General features: G+C 42.9%; 1 protein-coding gene across 2 annotated transcripts in view; it reads left to right on the top strand.

Moving 5' to 3' along the window:
* RBPMS (RNA binding protein, mRNA processing factor) overlaps window positions 1-21,921 on the top strand; it is a 292,730-nt gene that overhangs the window by 139,400 nt on the left and 131,409 nt on the right. For both annotated transcript variants that reach the window (XR_014225321.1, XM_082258957.1), the window contains exons 2-4: window positions 4,265-4,342; window positions 9,127-9,165; window positions 15,964-16,026. Coding sequence is in view for 1 of the 2 variants with exons in the window: in XM_082258957.1 (XP_082115083.1) it covers window positions 4,265-4,342; window positions 9,127-9,165; window positions 15,964-16,026 (180 nt within the window). In the remaining variant the exon portion in view is untranslated. The remainder of the gene's footprint in view (window positions 1-4,264; window positions 4,343-9,126; window positions 9,166-15,963; window positions 16,027-21,921) is intronic.

Below are 21,921 nucleotides of genomic sequence, written 5' to 3'. Positions count from 1 at the left end.
TCTGCTTTAAGGCCCAACTCTGAGGAATTTGAAAAGTTTCACTTGTTCCCTGCTTGTGTAGTCAAGGGGAGAGGAGAAGCATTAGAACTTACACAATCCACTGCTCCCCCATCAGATGGTGCTCCCCCACACTCCAACAGTGTACTGTCCCTCGGTGTCATTATATCTAACCCAAGGCTTTGGGCCCTGCACAGGTCTTGATGACGTCAGGACCTTAGACCACTAGAGCAGAGATGCTACGGTAATGTAAATCAGTTTTAACAAATCCCCTACCTTAACACTTGTAGCACAGGTGTACCCCAACTGCAAGGGATAATTTTTACGTTTCCTTAAGCTAGGCTCTAGGTAGATTCAATTTTATTTTCAGAAAGTGGTTTTACTTTAGAGCGCTTGATTTTAAGGTATTTTACTTTAGGTGAACTTCCATTCGTTTTTTTTTTTTTTAAAGTAGGCTTTAGGGTTTAAGAAGGAAAAGTTTGCGGCTGTGCCAAATCGCTAACTGTTTGTTTCCTTGCCAAAATCACTCATGTCTCTCCATATGCTCCCTATTCTTTCCTTTCATCTTCAAGTTAGGAGTAGCCGCCATAAAAGTTAATCATTACACAGAAGGATTTAAAGATTTAGAAACATTCCCCAAGATATCTGTTGTGTTTGGTAGTCTTTAAAAATGCCATTCATTGCTGGAGCGTTTTGTTAGTTTTTAGGGGGAGTAGATGGTAGATAAGAATGCACCTGATCCTGTAGAGCTATTGAAACCCATACATGACCTCCCAGACAAAGTCATCTATTTATTTAAAGTGATATTTTCTCTTGTAGCAAAGTCTAATCATACTTCATGAAAGGGTCTCTTTTTATGTTCTCTGCTCAAAAAACGATTTCAGGTCATATCTCCCTCACCGCAACTGAATGAACCCTTATCTGCTGTAAGTGGGAGTGTTGTGTTCATATGCATGAAGTGGAATTTAGAGAAGATATTTACATTTACTTTATTCTGTCCCAATATAAATCTTTATACACCTCTTAAACGCAGAGTTTCAGATACACTATGTAGAGTCACTCGGTATGAATGAATGTACTGTTTAGATGGTGGAAATCAACAGAGCTTTACCCCATTCGCTCAGTTTTCTAGTCTCCTAAAAATCAACCCTTCATGGGGGATTTACTAAAGCTGGAGTGTCCAAAATCCTGCGCAGCTCTGTATCAGCTTCCAGGTTTTATTGTTAAAGCTTAATTGAACAAGCTGATGTCAGAAGCTGATTGGCTACCATGCACAGCTGCACCATATTTTGTAGTCTCCAGTTTTATGAAATCAACCCCAATGTATTTCTTCATTGTACTTTCAGTAAATACACCTGAAATGTTTCACCTGTCAAAATCTGTAAGGCCCCTTTCACACAGGCTTTCCGATCAGGTCCGCCTGTTAGTTTTTCAGGCGGACCGGATCGGATGCTCCATGCACCCCTATGGAGCTGCGGATGACATCTCCACTGACACCCGCTGCTCTCCGGTCAGATCCTGTCCATGAAATAGGGTTTCCATCCGTCTGGAGGATTGGATAGGATCGGATGAAAAGGACAGGCAGTCCATTTTCATCCTATCTCCCATAGAGGAGAGCGAAGCTCTGACAGCAACGTCTCTGTAAAGTAAGTGGAGACAGACCTGTCATCCGCCGGTTCGGTGGATCGATCCCCACTGAGCAAAACGGAGTCTGTTGGGTGCGTCCATGTGAAAGGAACCTAATGGCACTTTTCCACTGCAAGTACCGGCTCCACTTGGCACTGCTTGGTCCAGCTCGGCTCAGTTTGCTTTTCCACTGCGTGGTACGAGTCGGCACCTTTCAGCACTGTATAGGCTCTACTCGGCTCGGTTTGCTTTTCCACTGTTTTAGTACTAAGTGGGTGGGATTACAACGATTCTCTGCCCAATCAGTGGCTAGTAGTGATAAACAATCAATGCTGCATGCAAAGGATTGTGGTATATGGTATCGGTACGGCCTGCTTGGAACCCCAACCGAGGTGGTACTGTTTAAGTGAGCCGTACCGACGCCGTGCCATGTAGTGGAAAAGCGCCGCTGTACCAAACCGTACCGAACCGTTCTAACCCGTACCATGTGGTACCATGCAGTGGAAAAGCGGCAAACCGATCCGTACCATGCAGTGGAAAAGCGCCTTCATTCAGTTTAGCTTCTGATTCTGGGAATTTTAGTGTGTGTCTACTTTGAGGGAAGCTAGGGAGAGTATGCATTTTTTCCTCTGATTTGCTAATATAACTTATTTTTGTCTATTCTTGATTATGTCAGTTCCAATTAAGTATGTACTTGTTTGTTTGCGTTATGTTATTCTGTGTAGACACAAACAATTTATAAAAATAGATTTTTTTTTGTTCCTTGTGCAATATTAAAATCCTGTTGCTTTTGATAATAATTTGTATATTTTAGAAACAATGTATCCTGGTAAGAAAGAGTAGACTTCACAAAAAAAAAAGAAAAAAATTGCAAAGCATTTGCTTTTTCTCTGTTTCCTAAAGTATTTTATAGCTGGATGTTTTTTTTTACCTTACTACCTAAGACCTCCTGATTGACAGCATTGGAATGAAGAATTTGCCTTGTTTCCTCTTTCAGCCTATCCCATTTTTGTCCTAAAAATGAAGGGGAAAACTGATTACCTACAATTGCCAACACGGATATTTATTTCCAGAATTCTTTTAAGAGTTTAAGCAGGATAGATAGTTCTCCATTATCTCTCTTATAACACTGCCAATAGATGTTATTAGAACCAAACTGTACTAGTCTATATAAACACACTCATTAAAAAGAAGAAAGAGCGGTGTGGATGTGGCACTGCTTGTGATAAATATTGCTATATGTATTGTAACAAAAACAAATGTCATTCAAAATATTGTACAATGGTAAAAGATCAATATCTATAACCGCTGTGTTCAAGAAATAATAATAAAATATAAGTGCAAAAAACCTACAGGTGCAAAAGAATGCTAATAGTGCAAAAAACAATAAAGTGACAAGTGTTTTGATAGGTGAATCCTTTGGCGATTCAACATAAAGTGACAAGTGCTATAATTGAAAGAGTCCTTGAAGTTCGTGCTGCAAAGGGTCACGCAACCATGCGGTGTATTAGTGTCTCCACACGTGCTTTTTGCTGCACTCAACAGATAACTCTCCCCAGCAGGGGGTAACCAGCATTCACAGTATCAGTGACTGTCGGCAGTTTCTAAGCCAAACGGATGTCTATGTATCCTTAATCTTCACTGCCCCAGCAGTCTTATATAAAGACAATAAAAGCCTCCATAGCATAATTCCGTTTAGCAAATGTATTCAGCAAACAAGGTAATGCACTTACATATATGCAGAAATTTACAGGTGTTTGTGAAACCAGGAAGTCCAGGACGCTCCTGGACGCTGTAACTCCCGCTTACGTGTTTTGTCACTAGGACGTCATCAGAAAGTTGCCTTAAAAGCGTAACAAAAAACATTCGCCTCTGGGTGATCCATTGCACGGATTTTACTAAACTTTGTTGCAGATTCCTACCTTTTGGTATTCTGAAGAAATCCATGCTTGTTCCTCTGTTCTCCTGTGCTGAGTGGGTCTAATGGGAGTGGTTTCATAATTATTAACTAGCTCTGGCAGTTGCAAGGCACTAATGAGAAAATCTGCTGGGCCTGCATCCCTTTAGACGTGTTCCTATTGGGAGTATCTCACCAAAAATGAAATTTTTGTTGCAGGGGATGCCAGAAATCTGACTTATATCTTAGGCAGACTTCTGGGAGAATTGATGAGCCAATCACACAAGCAGGATATTATGTGTCTGGGGTGTGGTCAGTATACATTCTGTGTACAGAACACCAGGTAGTCATATTGCATTGCATTTTCCAAAAAAATTACAACAGCTTCAGATTGAAAAGGAAAGGAATGTTTTAATAACATTCAATTACAATATGACTTGTGTCGCAATTGTATACGCTATATTGTTTTTTCGTTATTTGCTATTTTTTTTTCCCCACGAAAGTGAAGTTACCCTTTAAAGAGGAAATTAATACAAATTTAATTGTCACGCCGAAGATAATAAATGCAGCAAACAGCAGAATGTCTACTTGCAAAATGTTGATATACTTCAACATGTTTTTTTGCTTTGTTTAGTCTAGGTATATATTTGGATTGTTATTCTCTCAAACATTAATGATGTCAATTCTAAAAAATGATCAGTTATAAAAATTGCTTTATTAAGATTTTCTTTTTTTCTTTTTTAGGTGAGGACGCTATTTGTTAGTGGATTACCCTTAGATATTAAACCCCGGGAGCTGTATTTACTATTCAGACCTTTCAAGGTATTTATTAGACATCATCTCATTTTAACTACTTATGTCCAGGTTTTTGAAAGGTAAACTCTACACTATTTTGTGATTGTGAAAATGGGAGTTTAATCTACTTGGAGCGTATTTCTCAGCTAAAGGATAAAGAAGAATACCAACCTATATGCTTTAAATACAAAATATTCCAGACTATCAGTAAGTCATGTCCAAGAGCAGGAGCCAAAAAATGCCTATTATTTACGGTCCTATCCAAAATACCTTTTGTTGTGTCCTTCTAGAAAACGAGTTTCTCTAAAACCCTCAAACTACCATTCTCCTGTCCACTGAGTTACCTTATTGAGAAGAGAAGGATGCTTCCTCTCTGAGTAGAATCAGTGGTCCCACTGCAGAGGTCCAACACACCACCTGCTAAGTCATGCTTTTAGATCTGCAGCAAGCAAAGCTGATACTCCCTGCTGCATGGAGAATTCTAGCTCTGAGTAGGCAGAGGACTTGGTTGAACTCTGCAGAAAGACCGCTGCTTCCACACAGACAGCAAGGACCCTTTTCTACAGTATGCTGGCATAAAACAGGCTTCCCTACTCAGACCATGGCAGCGTTATAAAACAAATGAACTGTATGACTTTACAAAGTTTTTTTTAAGCATCTGGAATGCATTTTGCTGATTTAAACTGAAAATCCATCTATGCCTTAAATGAATGGTGTGCAATGAGACATGCTGAACTAAAAAATATAGCAGCTGAGTAAATTGTTAAGGATTTTGCCTCACATCACAACATAACAGTAATAAAAAAAAAAAAAACACAAGCACATTGCATTAATATAAGCTTTTCATTTGCTGGAAATCAACATTATAAACACAAAACCAATCCATCTTGAATATATACCCTATATCTGGAAAACCTTGTTTGATGGAAATGGGCCAGGTTTCTAGAGTGAACTCCATAAAGTAGACTTAATGAACAGCAGCTTCTGCTAAAAGTAGGTCTAATGGTTAAAGCTTAGTAAACACGGCCTAATGTTGGGTGGGATAGGCCGGTTCAATAGAGACATTCAGCCCGTGTGTACTGGAGTCGGTCCGGCTTCTGTCAAAGGGGCACAACCGAAAAAGGTCTGCCGACCGGCTCCCAGTTAGTGCTCTCGGCCAATGGCTGAGAGTGCTGACTGGGGGGTTCTGGCGGAGGGCTGTCCCCTTGTCAAAACACAATAGAACAGCAGGGGAGATCGCTGTACTAACGTTGGATAGTCAGTACAGTGACTCCTCTTGAGCTGTCAGTTTTTTATCGTTCAGCCCTGCTGGGTTGAAAAAAAAAAAAAAACTACTAATTTGTACTGGGCGTTAGGGTACTTTTTTACTTTTTATTCATTTTAAAACTGGTCTTTCTCTATTTTATTTTTTGTATTAAAAAAAACTTTATTTTATAAATAATATTTTAGGTACACCCATGACAGTGGGGTCATGGAGCATTAAGGGGTTTTCTAAAAAAAAAAAAAAGAAAAAGATAGCGTACAGCAGAAATATATTTACCTTCAGATTCTCTAAATGAAAGCATGTATGGCTTATTCAAACATTTTTCAGCAGAGCAGTTATGAATAGTTCAGGAAGCATGTGAAGATGAGTCTGCAGCTCTACTTGATGGATAAAATCGTGAATATTAAAGAAGACTTATACCGTGAAAGCTATGCCTAAAAAAGGCAAAGGGGGGGGGGGGGGGGTCATTTACACAAGCTCTGCCCTCTGAAAGAAAATCTGCGGCAGCGTGGTGTTGAGGAGGTGTTATGTGGCCTTCTTACCACCTGTTTTAACCTCTTAAACACACCACCACCGTGCCACACCACGTGCCTTGCACATGGTGGCAGGGTGCTTGCGGAGCAGCCTCATTCAGTTGAATGGGGATAATCCCAGCCGAAAAATATGTACAACATCATCCACTGCCTTTGCAGTGTCTCCACGATGTGTTTTTACCTCCTCTCCAACTGCAGTTGTAAACGTATCCTAGACCAGGGCTCAAAATTTAAAGTCCTGAGCTACTATCCAGGCCTGAAGGGTTACTCGCCACCAGGTGCCCCACCCAACTCCTACCCTGCCCCGCCCCTAAACACGCCCTCATAAATTATCTCATAAAATTACACTGTTAAATGCTTTTGCATTAATGCAGAAGTTACAAAAATAAATATTAACAACAACGTTTTCAGTGCCCATCAGTGCAGCCTAATCAGTGCCCATCAAGGGTCTGGAACTCCCCAAAACACCCTCCTAGTACCCCCCCCCCCCCAAATTTCACCTCCTAGAACAAATCCTACCCGTCAAATCCTCCCCCCATCAAAATTTTCCCCTAGCACAAAAAACCCCCATTATTCCTACTGGCACAACTCCCCCCCCCGAATACCCCCTTTTAACAGCCCCAAGACTTCCTGTTCTGGCACAAATCCATCCCCCCACCCCATTCCAATAATCTCTTCAAGGACGATCCCCAAATCCCCACTCCTGGCACAAATCCTCACCCCCTCCCCCAGCACGAATCACTCCTCCTAGCACCCCCCCCCCCCCAATTCCCCTGCTAGAAGAAATGTTATATTGTCACCTCTCAAATTCCCCATCCCAGCACAACCCCCCTCCCCCCCATATTGATCCCACCTAGAAGTAATCATCTTCTCCCCACCCCTCCCAGTACAAATAATTTTTGGGGGATTGTCCTTGGGGGGGGGGGATAAGAGAATTTGTACTAGGAGGGGTGGGGAGAAGATGATTACTTCTAGGTGGGATCAATATGGGGGGGGGGGGCTGTGCTGAGATGGGGGGTTGTGCTAGGAGGGGGGGGACTGTGCTGAGATAGGGGGGAATGGGCTAGGAGGGGGGGACTGTGCTGAGATGGGGGGGTTGTGCTAGGAGGGGGGAGGGGGAATTGTGCTGAGATGGGAATTTGGGAGGTGACAGGATAAGATTTGTACCCCAGTGCAGTTCTCCCTTTCCTCCAGCATGCAGACCTCAGATACAGCGCGGCACATCCCTCTGTGATTGTCCTCTTCTGAGGCTCCTTCTCTTCATATGTCAGAGCGGAGGAGGAGCGGAGGAGAAGCCTATTCCTATTCCTAAAGCTTTGCACGGACAGCTGGTGGGAGAGATGCGGCTGCAGAAGGGGAAGAAGATTGCAGCTCAGGAATGACACTGGATGTCAGATCGGGACTATACAGAGTTTGTTACCCGCCCCCTTTCCACATTGCTTGCTTTGACTCGGAGGACAGGGGATAACAAACTCTGTATAGTCCCGATCTGACATCCAGTGTCCTTCCTGAGCCGCAATCTTCTTCCCCTTCTGCAGCCGCATCTCTTCCGCCAGCTGTCCGTGCAAAGCTTTAGGAATCGGCTTCTCCTCTCCACCACCACTCCGACTATTTAAGGTGAAAAGAAGTCCTGATCTGACGACCGCTATTGACAGGCCCCCTCCACCTCCCATACTACAGACGCCCAGGGCAGCCGTCCGTCCCCCGGCTCTGGCCTTAACATGAGATGATCGGCTTACCCCCTCCATCAGTACTGCTGGCCGCATAATGTCAGAGCGGCGGATCATCCATAACATCAATAACAGCTTGTAATTGCCGGGCGCTCGCCGACATACACAGTCCCGCCTCCTAGCCCGGCTTCTTTGATTGACGTCGCACGTCCTGGTTGGCCAGGTCTTCTGTCTATCAAAGAAGCCGGGCTAGGAGGCGGGACTGTGTGTGTCGGCGAGCTCCCAGCAATTACAACTAAAGCTGTTACAGCGGGATGATCCGCCGCTCTGACATTATCCGGCTTTCCTCTCCTCTCTTCCCCAGAGCTCGCCAAACATAATTTTCCACTCGCAAAATGCGAGCAGGCGAGTGGAAAATTTGAGGGCTGTCCTAGACCATTGGAGTCTCCTGTGCAACAGGTTTTCACTGTTCCGTATATGTAACAGCTTTGTAATTTCTATACTGACTGTCATTTGCAAGTTCTGAAATTAATTACTGCGATCATTTTGTCGAACGAACCCCCTCCAGAGGTTCACACAGGGTTTCCTACAACTTGATATATAAGCAAAATGGATCTGTTCTGTGTTTTTTATGTAGATTGCTAGAGTAAAAAAGCTGTATTATGTCAGTGCACACTTTTCTTTGCATTGTGATAGTGCTGTACTACAATTTGCACTAAGGCCCTGTTCACACCTCTGCATTTTACGTGCAATTTAGGTGCAGAGTGTTTAAAAAAATCCTGAACTTTCATCAAAGCCCAAGTAATATAGCGTCCAATGTTGGTGCACATAAAAAGCACTTAAAACTCAATGCACCAAAAGCACTCTCTACAAATTTGCCTTATGCCCCATACACACGTGCAGATTATCTGCAGACTTTTGTCTGCAGACTTACCATTTCTATGTAGTGCAAGGGCCTGCCGGATTGCATACAAATTGAAAGTGTTTAGGTTTGACCTCATATTATATGGTTTTGGTAAGTCTGCAGACAAAAGTCTGCAGATAATCTGCACGTGTGTATGGGGCATTAGGGTCTGAATGTAAAAGGCTGTAAAACAGTACAACGCTATCTTGAGCATCTTATTATACTGATTCCAGCATATGTACAGTATTATCCAAACACTTCAAACTTGATTGTTTTTGGAACTTTATATTTTAGATATTTATGTTGCTTTTTGTTTCTTATGTCAAAATAAAGTGGGACAACAGCTAATCACATAGCACCTATGTAAATAGCTGTTATCCTGCTTTATTCTAACTCCAAAAGGTTTGTTTTTAAATTGGTTTTCTTTTTTTGCTTTTCAGGGTTATGAAGGTTCATTAATAAAACTCACATCAAAGCAGGTAAGTGGGTGTATTCCCATTATATCTCATAGACCTCATTAATATATGTGAATTACGTGAACTTTAGGTTCAAGAACAGAGCCAGGCTTAGATGATTGCACCTAAATGCACACAATAATAGATAATAGCCACCCTAAAGCCCTGTACACACAGGCTGAATGCCGACATTCCGCCCGCGTGTATGCCAGCCAGGTTCGACAGGAGCCAGACGTTTATCCGGCTTCTGTCAGACAAAGCATACTCGAAAACCAGCAGCCAACCAGCTCACAATCAGCGCTCTCAGCCAATCGCTGAGAGTGCTGACTGGAGTGTTCTGGTGGCCATGCAGCCTTGGGTAGTAAACCTGAGGGCCTGAAAGTCAGAGAGAAGCTGAACCCAGAGCTGACTAGAAGGGAGACACCAGAAAGGATCTGATTCTGCCTATTGTGAGTAAAGATCTGTTTCATGGGGCCTGTTCTGTGAGGGCCATCCCTTCAAGTAGAAGAGTCACTGGATGGGTGTCAGTCAAGGGGATGCTAGAGAGTGTCCCAAAGATGTAGTAGTTGCATCAAGTCTGCTGCTAGAGAGAGCAAGAAGATGTAATTCTTCCATACAAGTGGTATGGTAAAAGCAGCATCTGCTACCAAGTTATCTTGGGAGGTCAAGTAAGAGTTGTCCTTATCTACTGTGAATAGTTCCGTTGGAGTATCCCACTATTCCCTTCTCCCTTCCAAGTTCCACAATAAATACAAAACCAAATACCCCTGGACTGTTTATTGAGTAACGAGCAAATGGAAGTAAGGAGGGATATGTGAACCCCATCCCAGTAGTCTTCAGGTAATCAGAGGGAGGTCTAAAAAGTCAACACACAGCAAGTCCTACGGGGACAGTGCTACATTGTTATAGGGTGACAACACTGTTAAATCTATCATGAAATCACACATTGAACTTCCTCCCTGCTGAGTGCCTCCATAGCAAGCCACTTGCTATGGAGGCACTCATACATGCTCATTACCGAGCCCAGCTCTGTGTGTCCATAAGACACACAGAGCAGGGCTTTACCCATTGCGTCATCACTGGCTCTGTGTTTGAGCCAATTAGGAGTGAGAGAGCCAAGGGCCTCGGCTCTCATGCACATTGCTGAATTGAGATTGGGCTCAGATACATATTTAGGGGGGGGGGGGGGGGCTGCAGGAGAAGCTGCATGCAAAAGGTTTTTTTTACCTTACTGCATAGAATGCAGTAAGGTAAAAATGCTTCGGTCTTTAAAACCACTTTAAATATGTCATTTTTGGTTTTGCCTATTTAAGGAAAACACCACTGATATCACCCAACCACCAGTTAAGTGATTGGACAATGAGGGAGCTGCAGACATCTGATGAGTTTATGGCCCTTTTCACATGGGCTTTCCGATCTGATTCGCCTGTCAGTTTTTCAGGTGGACCGGATCGGATGCTCACACCTGCTGCTATCCGATCCGATCCTGTCTGTGAAATCCGGACGGATGGAAACCCCCTTTTCCATCTGTCTGGAGGATCGGATGAGAAAGGACAGGGGGTCCGTTCTCATCCGATCTCCCCATAGAGGAGAGCGGGGATCTGACAGCTGAGTCTCTGCACACAGAGCGGATACGGAACTGTCATCTGCCTGCTCAGCGGGGATTGGCGGATCAATCCCCACTGAGCAGAATGGACTTCGTCGGGTGCACCACCCTTGTGAAAGGAGCCTATCCCTCTGTTCACTCTGCTGTCTGTAATTTTGTTTTTTGTTTCTTTGTTTTTTTCATGCAGCTCACCTGATTGGCTTCAGGTATTGCCACTCTCAGTCTGAGTGCTTCTGTACAGGGAATAAAAAGGGGTTGAAATAAAGTCAAATAAATAAATAAAATACAAAATGCATGAAAAATGTGTTAATTTCAGAGTTCCATTATGTATGTATGTATGTTATACATGCTTTGAGTTCAACCATTTTACCATTCTATACATAGAATGTTTAACATACCTTATTAATGTAAGTAGTTAGCAGTTACAAAAACAAAAAAAAGTATTTCTGCTGTTATTTTGCCCCCCCCCCTCCCCCCTCTATTTTTACACAAGAATTCCTTCTATTTTCTGCTACGTCCAACACTGCCAGAAGTGTTGGAGGCTTTCTGTCACCAGCTGGCAGGGAAGTCTTGTGCAATCTTACAATTCAGAGTGTCCGAATAAAAGTACTGACAGTAGACCTGATATTAAAGTCTGGTATTCAGATTTTGCAGTCTAATGTACTATCAGTTAGGAAGGGATTTAAAGTGGATCTTTAAATAACCTTACACGTTTGCATGTATACATTCTTTACATAACTCCTTATACAGGAATAATATGATTGATCAAAAAAGCTGCACCTTTTATTATTAAAAAAATAATTTCTTGACCTTTAGACAAGTGACTTTGCCTAAAATGAGATCATTTCATCAGTCTGCTGCATGCAGGAAGAAGTCTCTTTGTGCACTCCAACTGCATCTAGCATACCTACATCCCCTGGGGACCCCTGAGCACATGTTTGTTCTTTGTACACCCTGTCATCTCTGGGTTCCAGTGAGTTCTAGCACCCCAACCCCACTAGGGCCCTTTCCACTTCTGTCTCTCTGTAGGCCCAGCACCCCAGTGCTGCAAAGTGTCCCTGGACTTCTGGCTTTCTGTGAGTCCAGCAGCCCAGTGCTGCAAGTGACCTTTGCCTTTCTGTAGTCCAGCACCCCGATGCTGCAAGATACCCCTGGTCTCCTGCATGTGAGCCCAGCATTCAGTGTTTTCCCAGACTACTGTCTCTAGTGCTTCTCGGTTTTGAATATATATATAGAGTAAGCACACCACATACCCAAACTGCTTTAGCAATAGGATTGTATTAGGCATATACATACAATTATACATCAGGTATAGATAACCAAGTATGTCATCTAACATCAAGCATAATACAACAAAGATATGCACTCTAAGGTTTTAAAATAGCAATAAAAAATTGCATGCATATGGGTGCAATGAGCTGTAATTAAAACGTATAAGAGCTGATGTTCAGAGATACGTACAGGAGTTAAGTACCCTTGATAGTGTAATGAAAAGGAGAACCGAGCCAGACCCTGGTGAAAAGAGAGAGGAGGAGGAAAAATCAATGGTTTAGGATTGAAAAACCCCCTTTCTCAAGAACTTCCTACCTAATTTACCATTGGAGCACATGTCCCTTATATACAATGGCTGCCTTAGTTAGCTACTTCCCCCTAACTAACAGATTGATACACAGTGGAGAGGTTTAAGCACCCTAACTAATAATATATAGTTGGTTTCTGAATGGTGTAAAGAGTGGTGTGTGTGTGTGTGTAGACCTTTATTGCTAATTTCTAGTGCTCCTCTACCTGATCAGCCACACAGGTGTGCTTTGAGCACACCATCAATAATGCCTCGTACACACGCAACGATTGTTGGCCATGAATTTTCGGCCAACGTCCGATCGGCCGATTGTCGGCTTGTTAGTATGATGCTTCCAACAACCGACTCCGACTTTTCGGCCGAACAAAATCTGGTGTGCAGGCTATAAAATTTTTGTTGGCCGTCAACAGAACGGCCGACTGTTCGTCAGTCAGTACAGATTTCGGCAGACAAAAATCTGATGAGCAAGGCTGGGTATGCTCAGAGAAGAAAAAACACACGGAAAGTAAACCAGAACATGACATCACTTCTGAAGTTGGCTTTTGTTGGCCGAGAAAATTTGTGTGCAGTCTAGAGCACATTCCAACCAACACAACAACACTGGACAAAAGTCGGCCGATCGGTCGGCCGATAATCGTTGCGTGTGTACGAGGCTTAAGTGTGCAATCTATGCAGAGGGTCCACGATCCTCAGCCATATGTGACAGCTAGCACCTTACTTAGCTTGCATGCACTTAATAGGAATAAATATATCTGATGCTTGATGCTATTTAAGCCCTTTTTGAATGATGGAAATATTAGTTGGAAGATGGTCACATGGCTGACAAAGTTGGTTAGGAAGTGGAGGGTGGGTGACAGTACATGTTTCATCACAGGGTCAGATCCAAAATAACTTTAAATTTTAAAGCGGAAATCTCTTTTATTAAACCCTTGTTCCTTGTGTTTTCTATGTCATAGACGGGTCATTCATGGTCAGTGAGTATTCATATTAGCTCACAGAAAGGAAAATAAGACACTAATAATGTTCTTGGCCTTCACAAGCCGTTCATATGATGTTCCTCTTCACTGCACAATTATGAGACTTGATTAAATACATTCATAAGATGATCAAAAAAACATATGCACTACAACCATTTCTTTATGGTGATAAACCTTCATTGTAATAGTATTGGGATGACTCAAAAAGCACCACTGGGACACATTTTTCAATTACCAATAAGACCTGGAAGGGTCAAACATTTCTATATTGTAGTTGTTGCCAAGTTTCCAGTCTGCGAGTCACATCAACATGGCTCAAACTCAGAGGAAATATACAGAAAATCTAGTGAAATATAGATGGCAGTTAGTGCAACAATTTACCTGTCTTAAGATCTTTCTTTCCCAGGTTTAAAGCCTGTGAGTGGAATATTTATGAAAATTGTTGAGACACAGAGCACTGCTCATATTTCTAAGGTACAGCAGTCTGACAGCAGAAAGTTTCCAACCCAAACTGGCCCCTGGGTATTATGCTTTAGATTTGAAACTCAGCTTTGTTAACAAATATTTCCCCCTTTTCCCAGATTAACTTTATATATTGCAGGATATTAGTAACTTAAAATTTTCTGGATCAGCGGCCTTAAACGTTGGCCTGCAGGCCAGATGCAACTCATTGCTTGCATTTATCCAGTCCTTGGGGCACTATTCCTCCTACTGACACCAACAATGAGGAACTATTCCTTCCATTGACACCAATGATGGGTCACTATTCCTTCCACTGACACCAGCAATGAGGAACTATTCCTTCCATTGACACCAATGATGGGTCACTATTCCTTCCACTGACACCAGCAATGAGGAACTATTCCTTCCATTGACACCAATGATGGGTCACTATTCCTTCCACTGACACCAGCAATGAGGAACTATTCCTTCCATTGACACCAATGATGGGTCACTATTCCTTCCACTGACACCAGCAATGAGGAACTATTCCTTCCATTGACACCAATGATGGGTCACTATTCCTTCCACTGACACCAACAATGAGGAACTATTCCTTCCATTGACACCAATGATGGGTCACTATTCCTTCCACTGACACCAGCAATGAGGAACTATTCCTTCCATTGACACCAATGATGGGTCACTATTCCTTCCACTGACACCAGCAATGAGGAACTATTCCTTCCATTGACACCAATGATGGGTCACTATTCCTCCTACTGACACCAACAATGAGGAACTATTCCTTCCATTGACACCAATGATGGGTCACTATTCCTTCCACTGACACCAGCAATGAGGAACTATTCCTTCCATTGACACCAATGATGGGTCACTATTCCTCCTACTGACACCAACAATGAGGAACTATTCCTTCCATTGACACCAATGATGGGTCACTATTCCTTCCACTGACAGCAACAATGAGCCTCCATTCATTCCACTGACACCAGAAGTGGGGCACAATTCTTCCCACTGAGATCAATGATGGGGCACTAATTATCCCACTGACACCAATAAGGGGGCACTAGTCTTCTTACTGACACCCAACGATGGGGCACAATTTTTCCCACTGAGATCAATGATGGGGCACTAATTCTCCCACTGACAACAATAAGGGGGCACTATTCTTCTCACTGACACCCAACGATGGGGCATAATTCTTCCCACTGAGACCAATGATGGAACACTATTCTTCCCTCCGACAGCAATGATGGGGCACTACTCCTCCCACTAAAATTAGGTACTATTACTTCTACTGACACCAACAATAAGGCACCATTCTCCCATGGACACCAACAATTAGGCATTATTCTTCCCACAGATATCAACAATGAGGCACTATTACTTCCACTGACACCAACGATGGGGCTCTATTCCTTCCATTGCTACCAACAATGAGGCTCTATTCCTTCCACTGACACCAGCAGTGGGGCATTATTCCTCCCATTGACATCTATTGATGGGGCACAATTCTTTCCACTGACACCAATGATGGGGCACTAATTCTGCTACTTACACTAACAGTGGGGCATAATTCCTCTCACTGACACTAAATGATGGGGCACAATTAATAATTGTTTTACTCCCACTGATCTCACACTGCTAAGGGTGTGTAAAGTTGCCTCTTATTGCAGGATGTGAAGCAAAAGTATTTACTGTAAGTGGCGGTTCACACTGATGTGATGCGGGAACACTGCGAATATATCTGTGTGTTCCCGCATCGCATCCGCAGCGATATGCGATACGCTGGGGGTATCAATTCAAAGTTAACGACACCCCCAGCTCAGATCGCATCTGACAGTTCGCACAGAATCGGATCGCACTGGTGTGAACCACCATGCGATCCGATTCTGCTGCGGACCAAAAAAAGGGTCCTGTGCGTGTTCACTGCGATTGCGGTGCAAATTCAGCCATACAAACTGTATGGCTGAATTTGCACTGCACAGACATTGCATGTAATTTTAGGAGCAGTGCGCTCCGAATTACATGCGATCTCTGTGATCACATCAGTGTGAACCGGCACTAAGTCGCTATGTTGGAAACTGTGTTTAAATAAATATGTTGTAATTCTATATATTCCATATAACTTTTATGTTGTTCAATAAAGGATCTCTTTTTTTCTTTCTAATGGCACTTTTATTTTTCCTTTACAGCCTGTTGGGTTTGTAAGTTTTGATAGCCGATCAGAAGCAGAAGCTGCCAAGAATGCATTAAATGTAAGTAACACACTGCTATCTTTATGCCATATATGAGAAATGTATTTTGGGTGATTGGTCTAAGATCATACCTGTTTTGGATCATTCAGATTCAAGTGCCAAGTTCTAGATATTACTTTCCTCAATACAAGATTACATCATTTAAAGACACACTGTAATGTTATCCTAATAAAACAATATAGCAAATACATAGCCCCCAACTGTCTCTCATTTCGAGGGACTGCCCCTCATTCAGAAAAAAAGTCCCTCTTGTCCCTCTTTCCTCCAAATTTGCCCCCGTTTTGGTCTGCTCTATATAGTTGTATAAAAAATGCACCACTTATTTATCAAAAAGTGTTTTACAGTGCTACACCTTTCATGCAATTTCTAAATAGCTGCATTTGTAAATTCTAAAATCCAATATAAAGGAATAGTAGTGGTAAATAAGAACCTGTGGGTTTAACCATTCAGTTGTTTGTACAGTTCTCCTTTAAAGGGGGGCCTATGCCTACATCATTTTACTAATAGGTGTCCCTCATTCCCATCTCTGAAAGTGGGGTGGTATGCAAAATATTCTCTTGCAATTTATGCATAGAATAAAAAATATTTTATAAAAAAAAAAAATATATATATATTTTATAGAATTAAAAATTAATTTTGTAAGCTTGAATTTAAACTTCTGTTTTCTCTGTCTCTCTTCTCTGAAGTCAATAAGCTGCACAAGTTATGTTAATTTCACTGCATATTTTATTACAGTAATTTTTAAAAACATTCAAATAAATTAAAGTGGTTCTAAAGCTTTTTTTTTTTTGTAATTAAATAACAAACCTATCTATACTTACCTGCTCTATGCAATGCTTTTGCATAGAACAGCCCCAAACCTCTTCTTCTGGAGTCCCCCGCTAGCGCTCCACACGCCTCCTCTTTGTCCGGTGCCCACACAGAAAGACGCTTTCCATGGGGGCACCTGTGCGTACTTGCTCCCGGGCCCTGCTGCTGCACCCATTGACACAGACAGCAGGACTCGGCCCCGCCCCTTGCTCCCGTGTTACATGATGTGATGTATGCCATTGGCTCCCACTGCTATCAATCTGTCGAAGGAGGAGAGAGACAGCGGCAGGAGCCGCTGCGCTCGTGCACATCCCTGGATCGCATCGGGCTCAGGTAAGAAAAATGGGGGGAGGGGGGAGCTGCAGCACAGAAGGTTTTTTACCTTAATGCATAGAATGCATTAAGGTGAAAAACCTTAAGGCTTTAGGACCACTTTAATAGAAAATGACAAAGGTGTGAAGCTGCTAATTGTTGCATGAAAAAGCTTTTTAATTATTGATAATCTTTTTATTCACAGTTTACACATACCTTTTTTTCTCAACTAACACACCGGGATAAGGATTTGTATTTTTAACCACTTTCCGACCGCCGCAAGTAAATATAATGCGGCGGTCAGCCCCGGCCAGGCAGAGTGACGTACCAGTACGTCACTAGCCTGTCACCGGCTTGTGAGCCAATAGCGGGCGAGCGCGCGCTCCGCTGAGGCGCGCGCCCACCGCGGCTCGTTCACTGAGGAGTCAGTGCGTGTGACCGGCGGACCCGATGTCCGCCGGTCACTCGGCAATCGTCGGTAGAGAGGGAGAAAGGCAGACGGCTAATGTAAACAAGCCGCCTGTCATTCTCCCCTGTGTAAAAATGGAGATCAGACGGTTCTACTATGTAGAACCGTTGAGCTCTGTTTTTACAATAGTAGACCTTTCCCATCACAGTTAGAAACACGCCCCTAAGACACACTTAACCCCTCCCTCTCCAATACAGTTAACCCCTTCCCTGCCAGTGTCATTTTTACAGTAATAGTGCATATGTATAGCACTGATTACTGCAGTAATGTCACTGGTAACCCCAAAAGTGTCAAAAATGTCATTTAAGGGTCCGATCTGTCCGCCGCAATGTCACAGTCCCGCAAAAAAAATCGCAGATCTCGTTAAAAAAAAAAAAACACCAAAAATGACAAAAATCTTTCCCTTTGTTAGTAAACGCGATAACTTTTCAAACCAATCAAAATACGCTTTTTGCAATTTTTTTTACCAAACATATGTAGCATAAAACAAATTGGCCGAAAATGTTAAAATATTTTGATTTTTAAATTTTTTTGGGGGGGAATTTCATATAAAAAAATGTGACAAATATTGTATTGTCTGTCCACGGATTTAGTGGCGGTGTACCTATTGCTGACAGCCTAGCAGTACATGCAGCAGTGTGACAATCCATCCAGCACAGTGTCAGTGAGAGTGAGTGGAGCAAAACTGTCAAATCGAAACTCTGATGTTGGGGATGGATGGACTGATATGTGGAGCTCCTCCTCCCTTTCATCCACAGGCAGTCAGCAGGGAGTATAACATCCCTCTCTCCGCCCCTCTCCAGCCCACCACATTTGACTGTGAGCAGGGCTGAATGGGGGTACCAGAAGGGAGATGCAAGAAGGTATGACCACAATTAGAGCAAGCACTGTTACATGTAATGCTGGTTGGCTGCAGTGTCTTCCAGATATCTATGTGTTCAGGCAGTGTGCAGGTTACCGATCAGCCTCCTCTCCCCTAGCTCCTTATGTTTTTTTTTTAATCTGCCTAACCTGACCTGCAAATTGCCTGATACACTGATAAGAAGACGCTGCAGCAGCATTCTCTAAAACCAGGGACGCATGACTTTTAACCATTTCAGCTTCTATTCAGCTTTTTAGCCACAGCTCTGTATGTGCTGCATGGGATTTTTATGTTTTTTGGGAGTATTTACTGCTGGTTCAGGCTAGAAGCTTCACAGACCCATTAACTGTTTACTGTCCTCCATTAACCTTGAGCAGTTAACTGTTTGTAAAACCTTTTTTTTTTTGGAAATCTGATGTGCTGCTGTCTTCTATCACTTGGTTGTACTTTCAAAAGGAGTATTACTGATTTGATCTTGCAGAGCTGGTTTAAAAAGAGTGGAGCAGCCCTGCGATACTATACACTTTTACACTGGGTTCAGCCGTAAACTCAGTACCTGACCATCTCCTGCATCAATCATGTCTGCAATCTCTGACCATCTTCTGTATCATGTCTTCAGTCTCTGACCATCTCCTGTATCATATCTTCAGTCTCTGACCATCTTCTGTGTCATATCTGCAGTCTCTGACCATCTCCTGTATCATATCTGCAGTCTCTGACCATCTCCTGATTCATGTCTGCAGTCTCTGACCATCTCCTGTAATAATGTGTTTGCATTCTCTGACCATCCCTTGTAGTGTCTCTCTGGTGTGTGAGTGTTGTGAGGTGTATATGTTGTATACAGGCTGCGTGTGAGTGACCTTACACAGATACACCCACACACAGAAAAAAATATTCACACATATACTCACAAAACATTCACACACACAAAAAATACATGCATACCTTGATTACATACAGAAGAAAAAAAAAAGAAAAGGTAATAGCCCTGTCCCCTGTACATAGCGCCCTCTGCACGTAGCATCTTCCTGAACCCTGCACGTAGCATCCTCCTGACCCCTTCATGTAGCATTCTCCTGAACCCTGCACCCTGCACGTAGCATCCTCCTGACCCCTTCATGTAGCATTCTCCTGAACCCTGCACCCTGCACGTAGCATCCTCCTGACCCCTTCATGTAGCATTCTCCTGAACCCTGCACCCTGCACGTAGCATCCTCCTGACCCCTTCGTGTAGCATTCTCCTGAACCCTGCACCCTGCACGTAGCATCCTCCTGACCCCTTCGTGTAGCATTCTCCTGAACCCTGTACCCTGCACGTAGCATCCTCCTAACCCCTTCATGTAGCATCCTCCTGAACCCTGCACCCTGCACGTAGCATTCTCCTGAACCCTGCACTCTGCACGTAGCATTCTCTTGCACATAGAATCCTCCTGCAAAAAGAAATCATGGCCCTGCTGTTAGGCAGACAAGGCCCACTATACATTTGCCTAGCACCTACCTGTAGGGTGCTACTCCTGCTAATGGCGGGTACACACAATCACAAAATTGAGTGAAAAATACCGCTTTTGAAGTGATCATATGAAAATCTGATTACAGATTTCAGGAGCGGATCACAACAAATCATCCAATATTATCTGATGGGACAAGCACCAAAAATGTTCTTGTATGATACCAGATTGAACGATTTTCGTTTAATCTGTACAGTTGTCATTGGAAAATACAATATAAATACACTACAACACATTACTTCTCTTTCGAATTTTTATTCTGTTGTACGAGAAATTTCGGCACTTTAGTAAACTCTTCATTTTCAAAATGGAGACTAGCATCCAAAAAAAAACGGATGATCATTCACCCGATAATCTCGTGTGTACAAGGCGTTAGTGTTTGGGCCCCATCAGCACCCTCCATACCGACATCCTTCAATTGATAATTCGGCTTTCAAAATGCAAAAAGCCACAGCAGGACATTTTTCCATCCATGCTATGCAGACTTAAAGAAAAAAAAAAAAAAAACACTGTATAACCAGCTTTGATGTCTTGTCCTTAAATATCCTTGTTACTGGCAGAGGTGCAAGTCTTTAAACATTTATGTATTCCAGGGCTGCATTTTATGACTAGACCTTCATTGGCCCTTTGCAAACAAAACAATTTCATCATACACGATGATCAGACACCTTCATGTATGTGATAACATCATCATAAAATAAGGAGTTGCTAATTTTTTCAAAGCTGCTTGCAGAGGCTATGTTGGGCTTAACACAATGGAAGTGATTAAAGTGGCCTATTCACCACAGGGTCACTTGTAAACAAAGCACAGCCTGTAAAAGAGCGTCTATGCTTACCTTTATTGCAGCAGGCTGGCTCGGCTGCACAAACCGACGTACCTATACGACGGTTCACGGGAGCGCTCCTGGGGGCGCGCGCACAGCTGGAGGCATGCTCGTGCCCCTATTAGGCAGCATAAAAGCTGATCTACGTGGCCCGGCAGCCGCGATTGCCCCTGAGCAACCGCAATCGCTCCCCGTGGAGAGAGAACGGCAGTCTGCTGTTGTAAACACAGCAGACCGTTGTTCTCTCTGGAATGAACACAGAGCGCCTGTGTTCCTCCTGATTAGGATCACAGGTCCCTGTGTTGATTTCACAAGCCCATCCCCCTCACAGTTAGAAAACACCCCCTAGGCTCACACTTAACTCTTTGATTGCCCCTGGGTTATCCCCTTCCCTGCCAGTGTCATTATTACAGTAGCAGTGCATATTTTTAGGACTGATTACTGTAGTAATGTCACTGTCTCCCCAAAAGTGTCAAAAAGGTCAGTTAGGTGTCCGGTCTGTCCACCGCAATGTCGCAGTCCCCCTAAAAATCGCAAATCGCCGCCAATACCAGTAAAAAAATAAATAAATAAAAATGATATAAATCTTTCCCCCAGTTTGTAGACGCGATAACTTTTGTGCATACCAATCAAAATACACTTATTGAGATTTTTTTTTTACCAAAAATATGTAGCAAAATACAAATTGGCCTAAAATGATGAAAAAAATTAGATTTTTAAATCTTTTTTATTGGGAAATATTGTGTTTTTTTTTTTTTTTTCAGAATTGTCGCTCTTTTTTTGTTTAAAGCTCAAAAAATAAAAATCGCACAGGTAATCAAATACCACCAAAAGAAAGCTCTATTTGTGGGAAAAAATTATATGTATTTGGGTACAGCATCGCACGACCGCGCAATTGTACCTTAAAGTAACGCAGTGGCGAATCGCAAAAAATGGCCTGGTCATTAAAGGGGTAAAACCTTCCCGTCCAGAAGTAGTTAAACTCTACCCCTTTGCTGCTTCATGGCTGGAGTGGGTATCTGACACTTCTGGGTATGCCAAATACTTCCCCCACGACATGCTGTGGTTTTTTCCTGTAGGGACATATGAAGAGAGGAAATGTCGATGGGG

Source organism: Pelophylax lessonae (assembly GCF_965119305.1).
Source record: "Pelophylax lessonae genome assembly, chromosome: 1".
NCBI lineage: Eukaryota > Metazoa > Chordata > Amphibia > Anura > Ranidae > Pelophylax > Pelophylax lessonae.
Note: the sequence above shows the minus strand (reverse complement) of the source record. Positions and strands in the feature narration are given on the sequence as shown.